The sequence below is a fragment of the Leptidea sinapis genome, chromosome 22 (assembly GCF_905404315.1).
Source record: "Leptidea sinapis chromosome 22, ilLepSina1.1, whole genome shotgun sequence".
NCBI classification, from domain to species: domain Eukaryota; kingdom Metazoa; phylum Arthropoda; class Insecta; order Lepidoptera; family Pieridae; genus Leptidea; species Leptidea sinapis.
The window spans coordinates 10,349,286-10,363,138 of record NC_066286.1 but is presented as its reverse complement, the minus strand read 5'-3'; the positions used below and the strand labels follow the sequence as shown (position 1 = coordinate 10,363,138).

The 13,853-nt window shown below is 38.3% G+C and overlaps 1 protein-coding gene across 1 annotated transcript; it reads right to left on the bottom strand.

Annotated features, from left to right (window-relative positions):
- Nucleotides 1-670: 670 nt before the first annotated feature.
- Nucleotides 671-10,575, bottom strand: LOC126970874 (vacuolar-sorting protein SNF8). The gene is made up of 4 exons (XM_050817024.1): nucleotides 9,926-10,575; nucleotides 8,181-8,382; nucleotides 5,991-6,137; nucleotides 671-1,554 (listed from the first exon to the last, which is right to left on the bottom strand). Exons 1-4 carry the CDS (start codon nucleotides 10,191-10,193, stop codon nucleotides 1,419-1,421), a joined length of 753 nt encoding a protein of 250 aa, XP_050672981.1. The 5' UTR covers nucleotides 10,194-10,575; the 3' UTR covers nucleotides 671-1,418.
- Nucleotides 10,576-13,853: the final 3,278 nt, after the last annotated feature.

The window sequence follows — 13,853 nt, the reverse complement described above, 5'->3', positions numbered from 1 at the left end:
GCACTCAGACTCGAAATTAAAGAGCCGCTCAGAATTTAATTGCTCAGAAATAGCTTTAAGTACACCGCCGCCATTCTTTGAAGCGTGAAAACCACTACTCTCCCGATCACGTCTATATACATTATAACGATCATCAAAAATTTCTGAATCGAAAACACTCTCATTTAACCATGTTTCCGTCATAATAACAATATCATATGCATTACAAACTATGTTATTAAGTACATCGTTTTAGATCTGAGACCCCGAACATTAAGGTAATAAATAGAAATGTTATTCTGAAAAGTGCCCTTTTGTAAAAAACTATATACAAATTTAGCGCCACTCTATGACAAATTATTCACAGTATCATCGTTATCATAATTACGTATATGGATGTAGTTAGATCCTTCCGATTTTCTGACAAATATTTTTCCATCACGAACCCAAACAAACGCAAACCGAGCTCTTTCGCCTTAAGGCGAGCTATATTGGAGTATTCTTGACGCTCGTGATTCCCAAATGGCCAGTGTTCAGTTTAGCGGTGCTATTTTTTTTATTATATTTAATAGCAGCTGCTAAAAACAGCTTTGCTGTAGTTGGAACATTCAACGTTGAACATAATCCGGTTTAGTGCTGTAATTGGAAAACTATCTACCTATCACCCCATGTTTAATAAAAAACAGAGGCATATGTTAATAAAATTTTATTATAACAAGAATTTTATTTACACAAATATTAAATAATCTTTGTATATTTATTTACAATCAGAGAAGATATTAAAACACTATTTTTTCATGTAAATAAGGGACGAGACGAGCAGGACGTTCAGCTGATGATAATTGATACGCCCTGCCCATTACAATGCAATGCCACTCAGGATTCTTGAAAAACCCAAAAATTCTGAGCGGCACTACAAGTGCGCCTGTCACCTTGAGACATAAGATGTTAAGTCTCATTTGCCCAGTAATTTCATTAGCTACGACGGCCTTCAGACCGAACACAATAATGTTTACACATTACTGCTTTACGGCAGAAATAGGCGCCGTTGTGGTACCCATAATCTAGCCGGCATCCTGTGCAAAGGAGCCTCCACTGGTGAAATGTTAATCTTGTTACGGTTTTCAAATTAATGTGTAAGTTTATTTATAAATAGTAGTATATTACAAATAAGATTTGTAACCAATATTTATGAACGATGCGCGACTCGAACGCGCAACCTCTAGGACTCACTGACCTCTGGTTCTGTCGAGCGCTCTTCCCAACTGAGCCAACCGTTCGAGTACGCATGGTCGTAAATTTTGGTATATCTTGTTCAATTTTAATTATTTGCAGGTTCGAGGCCTGCAGCGTTCATAAATTTTGGTTACAAATTTCTCAAATCTCAGAAGTGAAGTATATCACTTTAAAAATAACAAATTGTTTATATTACAAATACTTTAAGATGCAGTCGCACATTCAGCGAATAAACTCGGGAACCAGTACAGTGTTTCCTTAGGATCCTGTGTATCCACCCAGGCTAGGCCTTCTTTGACCATGTGATTAAGAGCATTGGCTGCTCTTGTGCCGTTCCAGCTGAAACATAAACATGAAACATTAAAACACGTCATTAGCTTCCAATTCTCTATCTGACCAGCGGCCATGGTAACTCTATTTGTTTCATTCCATGATGAGAAAACGCTACACTCCCATACGGTAAACCTCCAAGAAAGGGCATCGTGTGTACAGGAATCCTAGTAGCCTGGTGTCATAAAAAAATTTAAAGATATTGACATTTTTTTCATCAGCCGTAATAAATTTATTAACTCAGTGATCAAGCACATGTCCCAAGCTGAGAACGATGCCCATTAGACTGAACACTACACACTACTCACAACTCACAACACTCTCACATATTCGGAACACATGTTCATACACTAATAATTATGTATCACAAGCACACATTATTCAGGACTTCTTCTTTTTTTATATAATTACCATTTATTTACCAGCGTCATTATTTCATTATAATATAACCTGGCAAACTTTGTTAAAGGCAGTACATGCATATAGCATTAATACTGTAATGCTGCAAAGTTTGCTTAAATAAATAACTCATATTTATTACACGAGGGGAAGTTTTTAAGTTCTCATAAATAGTAGGTAGGTGATTAGTGAGGGTGTCGCTAAATTAGGTACTAATTGAGCAACTCATTATTGGTATAAATTCCTGGTTTTGTTCACACGGGTGGATTCATACCTCACCTGTGTGTGAAAGTGCTAATATTATGATGTGTAGTCATAGACAAGATTATAATATATATATATATATATATATATATATATATAGATAATTGTTACAGGCACATTGTCGACGTACTGCAGACTGCAGCTATTGTAAGTTCTTCTCCATGTGAACAGAAGCAGACAGGTATACCAACGAGACAAAAAAGAGTACCTGGTTGGAACTATCACGTCAGGGATAGCCACGCAAAAGCTAGGCTTTATTTTAGATGGTGGACATTGGCTGGCAGGCCTTCCAGCGGACTAGAATATGATAACATGCGGAGAAGTCGTACTGTATTTAAAAATAAAATTAAATGGTGTCTTAAGAACGAAGAGAGTATTAAAATGAATATATTGACTTTACATAAGAGAAATAAGAATTTTGTAAAATTTTGGAATGCAACCGAAAAACTAAATTATAAACAGACCTTACCTGCGTCTCCGGTCCAGACTCCGGTCTGGCAACCCTCTACTGACGGATCAGATATAGCCGAAGTATTTGCAAAAAGGTTTAAAGTTAACCCTCTGACTGTAGAGTATATGGCTCGAGCCGAAAACTTATCATAAAGATGATGATATAGAATTCACAAGCAAAGATATCGCGAATATTATCATGAGTATGAAGAGAGGCAAATCTCCGGGACACGATGGGCTCAGTATCGAGCATATACTCTGGGCCAGTGATAAAATATTTAATCATTTAAGTTGTCTTTTTAATCTTTGTATCAAATTTACATACTTACCGGAAGCTCTAATGCATACGTTAGTTTTACCTATTGTCAAGAATAAAACGCAACATCTAGCAAGTATAGGTTAGAATGTGGAGTTCGTCAAGGTGGGGTGACCTCTCCTGATCTTTTTAACCTGTATGTGAATGGTTTGATCGAGGAGCTCAGAGGCACCAAAGTTGGCTGTCACGTAGGAAATGTTTGTGTCAGTAACCTTAGCTACGCTGATGATATGGTGCTTCTCAGCCCCTCGATCAAGGGGTTGAGGAGGCTGCTTTCAGTCTGTGAGCATAATGCTAATGCTCATGATCTGAAATATAACGTTTCCAAAACCAAAATGATGGTGTTCCCTGCAGGTGGAGGTCCGGATAGGGTACCTGAGGTGTATATAAACGGAACGGTTATTAGTGTTGTTAAGCAGTTCAAATATTTAGGTCACGTGCTTACGGAGAGGCTGCAAGATGACGAAGATATCGAGCGAGAACGAAGGGTCCTCGCTGTTAGAGGAAACATGCTTGCGCGACGTTTCGCTAAATGCAGTAGGGATGTAAAGACTACCCTATTCAAAGCTTACTGCCTAGGCATGTACACCTGTCAGCTGTGGGTAACATTTACACACAAAGCATTTAGAAGAATAAGGGTCCAGTATAATGATACATACAGGGCCCTTATGAATCTTCCGAGATGCTGCAGCGAATCAGGCATGTTCGTGGAGGGTGGGGTCCCTGACTTCTTCGCTGTAATAAGAACGAGAATCGCGACATTTTGGAGTCGATTGCGCAGCTCAAAAAATAAAATCCTCACGGCTATATCTGACGATATCAGGAGCCCTATATATAAACGATGGATATCTGTTCACATAGAGAGTAGACAAAAAATAAATTGGACATGTAATTATTAATATTATTATATTATTAATTATGAATTTTTATATCTTTATATTTTGGACACCACACCCTTATACAGTGACGGTTTTCTAGTTTTTAAGTTTACTTTTAATTAGAATAAATAATTAATGTTAACCACGGGACGTCATTGGCCTGAAATAAAAGAATTATTATTATTATTTGTCATAATTAGGTCATTCACCAACGTCGACCAGTTGTCGACCAAACAAATCAATCGGGAAATTATGAAAATTGAAATAATCGCGTTGTTTTAAATTTCCTTACCAAGCAAGGAAAATTAATTCAAACAATACTGGAAAGAGATTTCATCCGTTTACGTGGACTCCTGTCCTAGTAAAACTATGGTTTAGAAGTGGCATGCCCTCTTTAAACAAGACAGGGAGTCACTTGAAGACAAGCCACGGCCAGGAAGGCCGATCGAGGTGACCACTCCAGAAATTAATATTAAAAGAGTGGAGAGTAACATAAGCATCCATTTTAAAAATTCACGGCCATCTTGGCATGTCTAAAGTCAGCGCAAAATGGGTGCCGAGAATGCTCAAGCAGCCTCAAAAATAACAGCGCGTGAAGTATTCTCGTGAATTTGAAGACAAAGATTGAGTGTTGGCTCAAACTGTTACTGGTGACGAGATCTGGGTTCATCATTATTAACCTGAGTCTAAACAGGACTCTGCAGTGGCACAAAAACGGCACACTACCACTCAAGAAGTTTAAGGTGTTAGGCCTTGTTCCCACTATGCCGGACCGGTAGATCTGACGGAAACCGGACACCGGACAGAATGTTCACATTACACCGGATCCCGGATCTTCTTCGATCTTATCCAACAGAACAGGTCTCTCTTGGACAAGCGTAATTAAAGTTTCTGCTTAAATGTCCATGCTACACGTCTTCTTTTATCAGAAAATGCGAGCGAAATCACGTGAGGGGAGCACGGGCGGGGCGAGCGGGGGACAGATGACGGCGCAAATTCGTTCACATTACTCCGGTCCGGTGGTTTTACCGGCACTTCGCAGTGACAAAACGCTCGGTAAAAATGCCGGGCTCGGTATTTTTTCCGGATCCGGCATAATGTGTACAGCTTCATATATATTCTTTAGCCATTAGTTCTTCCGGCAATTTTACCGGACCGGTAAATCTGCCGGTCCGGCATAGTGGGAACGCGGCCTAAAGGTGTCACGATTGGCTGGGAAAATCATAGCGACAGTTTTTTGGAACTCTGAAGGAATCCTGTTGATCGATTACAAAGATAAAGGTGCCTCCATAAGCGGAGGTTACTGCTCTGCAATCCTAGAGCAATTAAAGGAAGCCGTCAAGGGGACATTAAGGGGAAAATTGACCAAAGGTCTCCTCGTTTTGCACGACAACGCGCCTGTTCACAAGAGCCGTGTTGCGATGACTGCCTTGCAGAAGGTGGGCTTCGAAATTTTGCCACACCCACCCGACGGTCCTGACTTGGCTCCCAGTAGTTATTACCTATTTCTAAACTTGATCAAAGAACTTTTTGGGAAAAAGTTGTCAAATGATGAAAAAGTGATAGATGCAGTTTCGGCGTATTTTTTACACAGCGACAAATATTGTTTTTTTAGGGTAGGTATACATAAGTAATTGAAAGATCCAAAAAATTTATTAGGATTATAGTAGGGGTAGTATGTAGGGGTAAATTAATTATTGTAAAGAAAAAAACAATTTGAATTATTAATTCTACTCCTTACCCCCCATTCCGCGAACTAAGTTCCAAGAAACGGGGTGACCAATATAGTGAGACTAAACTTGAAGCCGGCCCACATTTTAGCACTCTGTAAAGCCCGGCCATATGGAGCATTATTATTTTATCTCTCGTGTAATGCACCCCAGTGTCAGCTCCAACCATATAACCAAGTGGAACTAAAAAACTGCTTGATACCTGGGAGCTGTGTAGACATCAATTTATTGCATGTCATAAAATATATGTAAATAATAATAATCACACAACCCATCACAATCTCGCATAGCCTGTTAGGCGTTTCCCCACAATGCAATTGTCAAAGAACTTTCCTCCACACAAGCCTTCCTTGTGCGGTGTTTCCACTAATAAAACACAGTGGTATCTTTAAAAAAAGTTCAGCTCACCCCAAATCAGCTGTAAGTATGCTTGTAGAAACCCAGGCAGTCCCCAAAGCTGAAGCTTTTTGGAGAACAAGAGTGTGATCTAAATTAAGCTCTCCGGGAATTGACTGCACCAACCAATTTCCTTTACCCATTGGTATTACTGTGAATCTGCAATAAAGATAAAAATAAGTAGGTACTGAAAGATTTACAATGGTATACAAAAATTGGTTACAGACAATGCTTCTAGTAATATATTTTCCAAAAAACATTATTACACACCTCGGAATGCGCCGTTATATAGCTACATATTTTATCTACACCCATGCTTTAAATCCTCTATTAAAGATTCTGAAACAGTTAGCTTATTACCAACATTAAAACACCCAATGTCGTAATAACCATTACATCATCCAAACGAGTGTTGTAATGTTGTACTGAATTTCATAACAACACTCCTTGGTTTTTTTTCGATCCCTTCATGCGCAAAGAGTATCAACAAACAGCCATATTCTTATTGCTTGATGCGTGGTATCTATATGAATTTAAAAAAAAACATTTTCGTTTACGCGCGTTCTATACTACCAGAACGTGTCGCGCCGTAAAAAAAAGTAGGTTATTCGAAACCCCGCCATTTATCTTGAAAAAATGAGCGATTGAAGTTTTGACAGCACACCGCCGGATATTTTAAACGCTGCAAAAGAATATAATATTCAAGTGAACTTTAATAATTGCACAATACAAAATGTAAATTACTACTAAAATAAATAATTAAGTATTTCATTAACACGTAGTTTATTTGTATAAAATTAGTAACGGATGATATTAAGTTACTACTAGGACTGGCTGTTTTAATGTTAGCTTACTGTTTCAGAATCTTTTAAAGGATTCATATTCTGGGTGTAGATAAAGTCTTGTATGCAACTGTTGATAATTAGGTATTAAAACACCCACATTCGTGTTTTAATACCCCTTATTACACAACAGTTGCATAAATAACTATTACCGCATGTTCTGCTATCACGCGCAATGGTATCCTTAAGTTACGCGTTATTTTTAATTTGTATAAAAAATATGAATTGGCTTAGATTTAGTATCTTTTTTTCGTGCTTACACGAATTTGGAGGTAATAAAAGTTGAAGTTGATAGAGAGAAAAGACAAGTTAGGCAGGGGCAGCATTCTCAACCTATAAAAATATATCTATTTTTTCTATGTTATGTCTACTGTTTCTTTTGCATATCAATGATATACTGCAAATTAGCTGCATTCGTTGCTATGCCAGATAAGAGTATGGCTCTTACATCAGCAGTGACAAAAATCTGTCATGTGGATAGTGTCAACGAGAAACAAAACAAACTTGTGTTTGAAATCAAAACTATGTATGCTATGGCAATCTCTTTGGAATGGGGCTGACAAAATTTGGTCCAGTTTAAAGATGCTAAGAAGACACAATTTTGTGTGCTCACAGCTAGAAAGGCTCCGCTTATCGACTCCCCTCCATTTGAGATCACTCCTTTAACTGCCACAGCTAGTAATTGTTAAATGTTAAACATTGTTAAAAAAACAATTATTATTATTATTGGTATTGGCATATGTGGCATTGATATATCAAGCAACATTCGGTTTCATGGTCACTTGGAAGAGAAAGATCTACCTAACTATAATATTAGTACCAAAAAATTTTATATTTAACAATACAATGTAATTGAAAGAGAGGAAAGAATAATAATTTATATTTATAGTGGGTGTGGAAGGTAAAAAAAATAAATAATTTTTTTTTAAAGCTTTTATTATATACTAGTTGACCCGGCAGACTTCATACTACCTTAATCGATTAATAAAAGACCTAAACTTTTGTAAAATAAACTTAAAACAAACAAAAGGACTCCTTTTTTTAAGTGTTACCTGTGTTTTAAGGAAGTTTATTTTTTACCTCCTTAGAAAGTTAGAAAGATATAAAGATTCTAATTAGTTATTCATTTTAAACAATTCTTTCAAATTGATTTCTGAATGACAGGCAACAGATCAAAGAAAAAACATTTTTATTGTTTTTATTTAATTCTGAGCAATTTCATATTTATTCAACTTTTAAACCTTCTCTGGTCTTCCACAAATAATTCAAGACCAAAATTAGCCAAATAGGTCCAGCTGTTGTTGAGTTTTATCAAGACTAATGAACAGCAATTCATTTTATATGCATATAGATTACTTACCCATTACCAAATATCTTCAACTTCTTAACAGCGGCTAGAAGATCTTCATTTGTTATGTCCTGATGTTTCTTAGCCTTCCCTCTAGCAGCAATCAGCTTAGTCCTCAGCTCTTCCAGTGTTATGAGACCACCATTCTTATAATTTGTCGCTAAACACACCTCTACTATTTGTACGCCTAACTCATAGTAAAAGTCACCAATCCCTGAAAATTTAGGACTTTCCTTATTGACTTTTATAGTGCTAACGATTATCAATATAAATGGCCGGAACTTAAACCACCTTAGATTCGCAGACGATCTAATCCTTCTAGATGACCCAAAAGAACTTGAAAAAATGATCAAACAGCTAGCGGAGAGCAGTGAGGAGGTGGGACTAAGAATGAACCTGGAGAACGAAACGAACGAACGAAAGTTATGACCCACTCATCTCAGGTGGAGATTAAACTAGATGGGACACAGCTTGAATATGTAAGTGAATATGTTTACCTTGGACAAATAATATCTCCAGGGGACCAGATGACCAAAGAAATTGAAAAAAGAATAGCAAACGGATGGAAGAAGTACTGGTCTGAAAGGTAAGGAATGGTATCATGAAAAGTAAGGAACTAAACATAAACATTAAAAGGAAAGCTTATACCACCTGTATCATGCCCTGTATAACTTATGGCTGTGAAACTTGGGCCCTCACTGAACAACATTGGAACAAACTAGCAGTGTGCCAGCGGGCAATGGAGATAAGTAGGTTAAGGGTTAAAAATTAAAGAGAGAATCTCTAGCTCAGAGATCAGAGAGCATACCAGAGTCCCTGACATCCCTCGAATTGATCAACAAAAATGGAGATGGACAGGCCACATGCTATGCTGTAATGTTGAAAAATTGTCCAAGCAAGTTACCCTTTGGGACCCACGGAATGGTAAGCGCAACCTAGGACGACCCACAAGAAGCTGGGTAGACAAGCTCCTCTATACTCTTGGTACACACTGGACTAGGGTGGCTCTTGATCAAGTACATTGGAGAGAATTAGAGGAGGCCTTTGCCAATAGGCACTCCGAAATTAGAGATATAATTTAGATTTTTTTGCATTTTATTTATTATTAACATTATTGTAAATTTTCACACAAATAAAGGCTATTTTTATTTTATTTTATTTATTCATATAACTATCATCGTTATAAACCCAATCTAATCTCTGCCTCCTATTCCACCTTCCCATCACACCCCACAAATATAATTAATCTTCATTAATTAATTAATGAATAATCTTTGTCATGAACAACCTTGTGTGGTGTTCCAAGGACAATATGATTAAGATACTTCAAAAAAGTGTGTATACGGGCAACACAACTGTTATTGATCTGTTAATACAAGAGGTTGGTGAACTCTTCCCATTAGGTGACCTGTACACACTCATAAATAAAAGAAAAATCACACAGTCATTATTAAGTCCCAAATAGTCCTAATATTTACAGTCATAAGATGAATATAATATGAAGGAAGGAAATTCATTTTATTTCTAGTTGAAATGTAGATCCCAAAAGAAACCCTTTTAAGAAATGTTATTCTGAGTCATATTACATAGCAATGTAATGTGAATCTTTGCACTGTGTGGAACTATGTGGTGTGGTCTAATTGACTGACTTTTGTTAATGTTTCATTAATTATCATTACATATTTGAAATGGAATTGCAAAAAAAGATAATGAAAACATTGTTGATGCTAATTTTTTTACTGCCCAGTCCAACTCACCTAGCACAGACCAGAACCCTTTGCCAGAAGCAAGAGGATCAACACCAATAGCAGCACACATTTCCTGAAATTGTCTCCTAAACTCTGCATTCTTCTTGATTTCGTTTTTATGCTTTGATGCAAATTCCTCTAAATTCCCTCTAAATACTTCAAGTTGCTTGGACATTTGTTGAAATTGATTCTCTTGTATTTCAGAGCCTTTTTCCCTATACTTCTCTTCTACTAAACGCTGTTTTTGTATAGCTCCAACTCCTGCTCGTCGTCTCATTTTTGATTTTAACTAATTACTTGTTTAAACTTTATGTTATTTAGTATTTACTAATTTAACTAGAAAATCTTGTGCACATAACAGTATTCAAACAATAACACAGAACTCTTTAACTCTTACAAGAACAATAATCATCTTGTGTGTGAATTTTTCAAATTTTAAATTGTAATTTTTTGGATCGTTAAATATTTACATCCTCTAGACTCTTTGGAGATCTTTTAAAATTTTATTCCCATCATAGAACATTAAACTTGATCAGCGTTACGAAAAGTAAAAACTGAAAAATATTCTATGATACCACAATAGACCATCCCTATATATTATTATAGGTACTCTTTGCAATAGACTTATGTATCACAGAACACTTTTACTAAGAAGTGACAACTGGTGAATGACTCACACTTGACAGACTGAGTGAAAACTGAAAAGAAAGGAGACTGTTATATTACAGTGTGAAGTTGTGAACAACAAACCTACAGGAGAAAACGCGGGAAACGTCAAATCGAATGGTCGTTTTTCTTACGGTAATCTTATTTTGTAAAAAGATCAGTTTTTATTAAATTATTAAATTTTGGTATAATATACGCGTTTTAGTGTATAGGTAGTTAGTGTCCGGACTCAGGTAACTTTATTTTGTTTTGGACGAGCCGCCCCGAGGCTGAAATAGTCTCCTCCATGTCTCCTCAGTGTTTCATTTGATTACAGTATCCACTTACAAGCCATTTCTCTGCTAGACAACCGCCAAACAGGCGAGGTCTACTAGCTTAGTGTATGTGACAAGCTACGTCTTACACTCGCTATTAATTGTCTGTCACTGTGTTAGTGTGCGTGCATTGCTAAAAATAGAGGCTAACTGTCAACCTCAATATTTTTTGAAGTCTTCACTGCTGTCATAGTCTATCTAGACATATAAATGATCCAAGCATATTATATCTTTTTTTATGGAATAGGAGGACAAACGAGCGTACGGGTCACCTGTTGTTAAGTGATCACCGCCGCCCACAATCTCTTGCAACACCAGAGGAATCACAGGAGCGTTGCCGGCCTTTAAGGAAGGTGTACGCGCTTTTTTTGAAGGTACCCATGTCGTATCGTCCCGGAAACACCGCACAAGGAAGTTCATTCCACAGCTTTGTAGTGCGTGGAAGAAAGCTCCTTGAAAACCGCACTGTGGAGGACCGCCACACATCCAGATGGTGGGAATGATATCCTAACTTGTGGCGTGTCGTGTGAAGGTGGAATTCGGCGGCAGGAATCAGGTTAAACAGCTCTTCGGAACACTCCTCGTGATAAATGCGGTAGAGGACACACAATGAAGCGGCTTCTCTACGCAACGCCAAGTGATCCAGCCATTCACAGAGCACTGGGTCCCCCACAATTCGAGCTGCTCTACGTTGCACGCGGTCAAATGGATCGAGCTGATACTGGGGTGCGCCAGACCAGAGATGACAGCAATACTCCATATCTAATAAATTTAAAATGAAATACAAGTTGCTTAATAAGCATAAAACTTGGTAGAAGACCACTATCGAAACTCCCACTATTGTAAATTCTTCAATTCAGTTATTCCCGCAAAATTTCTCACGGTCTAGATTCCATAGTGATATTTTTACTTATAGGACATAAGTACAAAGTTAATAACATAGCTACATTTATGGAGAACTCATCACCTGATATTAAAATAACTAGACGAGCGTAGATTAAGGATTGGTCTCCGCTGCGCTCCAACTTGATACCGCACTATATAAGAACAATATATTTTTATTACGCGGCAACACCGTCATCTGTTCCGGAGATTTTAACGCCCGCCATAGACACTGGGATTGCAATCGAGCAAATTCCAATGGATCGCGTCTTTTTAATCACTTTGCAGGTCACGAATATAATATTTTAATTCCGGGCAAAGCGACCCACCTCCCCTCCAACCCTAGGCACTCTGCCGCTAAATTACAACTCACCCTTGCCAAAAATATCACAAACGTACAGACCCACTGACTTATGACGTTATCTCGGACCATTGTCCCATTATTTTCGAAATTAATAGCCTCATCCCGCGCATCTCGCGACCTATCTTTAAATACACTGATAATAATACAGACACTTATAAAAAACATATTAACGAAGCCCTCCCCTCCCCCGGCTCCTTAAAATTACACCGACCCGAATTAGTGGACAACGCCATACAAACACTGACTAACGCTATAATCAAAGCCCGTAACGCGAACATCCCGACGTTCACACCGAAACAAACAAACAAACTTCCACACGACATAACAAGACTTATCAAACTAAAAAACCAATACCGACATCACGCACAGAGACTTCATACGCGTCGGTTTAACACGATTATTAATTCACTTCAAAACCAAATATCTTTTAAAATCAAATCTCTCACTTCCAACGAATGGAACAAAAAGCTTGAATCGCTTGACACCCGCGACAATTCCCTCTGGCAGTTCGCGAGACGCCTTAAAAACGTACACACCCCTCTACCCTGCTTCAGCACCCCCTCGGGCCCCTCCCGGTCGGACGCTGAAAAGGCCGAGGCCCTAGGTACACACTTTGAGCGACAGCATAGACTCACCGTGGATCTGAGCGACCCCGACACCGAACGCGAGGTGTCGCGGTCTCTAGACCACCTTTACAAAATAAACGGACCGACCGCACCTACGCCAGTTGTACCTCGCGAAGTCAAATTAATTTTAAAAACCTGTAAACCGCGATAAGCCCCCGAGCACGACGACATACAGAACATACTTCTAAAACACCTCCCTTCAAAAGCAATAGACACCTTAGTTAATATATTTAATGCGTGCCTCCGTCTTACCTATTTTCCCGCGTCCTGGAAAATAGCAGTAATCACCGCGATACACAAACCGGGAAAAGACCCCACCTCCCCCGCGAACTACAGACCAATTAGTTTACTTTGCACACAAAGTAAAATATTAGAAATTTTAATTAATAATAGAATAAACTCGCTTATAGAATCAAACCTACCTGAGGAACAATTCGGTTTCCGAAGGTCACACGCGACTACTCACCAACTGGCGCGCGTAGTCGAGCATATAACACACCAATTTAACTTGAGACACCAGACTGGTATGGTTCTACTCGACCTTGAGAAAGCCTTCGATACCGTCTGGCATGATGCCTTAGTTCACAAATTATTCGAAGCACAAGTCCCCTTTGAATATTGTAGAATAATAAAATCATACCTTACGAATATATTTCTTAGAGTTTGAGTCAAAAATAGTTTATCCCCCCACATCCAGTAGTAGCAGGTGTTCCACAGGGCTCCATCATCTCACCGAGGGCATTTTTACTCTATATGAGAGACATCCCAAAACCTCCGAACACGGTCCTCGCTCTGTACGCTGATGACACAGCTTATCTGTGCAGCAGTAAGAACATCAAATCTATAGTCTACCATATTAATACAGCCCTACATTGTGTAAGCAACTACTTCTCTAAGTGGAAGCTTAAAATCAATGACACAAAGACCGAGGCGGTTCTTTTCTCCTACAAAAATTCCCGTAAACTCAATATCTCTTTAAAGCCACATATTAATAACCACCCGGTCGAATGGCAGTCACAGGCTAAATACCTAGGACTTATCCTCGACCGGAAACTTTCCTTCACGCCTCATATTAATTACGCTCG

What these genes read in the sequence shown, in the direction of transcription:
- LOC126970874 (XM_050817024.1), bottom strand. Translation starts at nt 10,193, where the DNA reads ATGAGACGACGAGCAGGAGTTGGAGCTATACAAAAACAGCGTTTAGTA. An exon ending in AGGGTTCTGGTCTGTGCTAG is followed by an intron (nt 8,383 to 9,925) that starts GTGAGTTGGACT and finishes CTAAATTTTCAG; the next exon opens with GGATTGGTGACTTTTACTAT. An exon ending in ATACTTACAGCTGATTTGGG is followed by an intron (nt 1,555 to 5,990) that starts GTGAGCTGAACT and finishes TTTATGTTTCAG; the next exon opens with CTGGAACGGCACAAGAGCAG.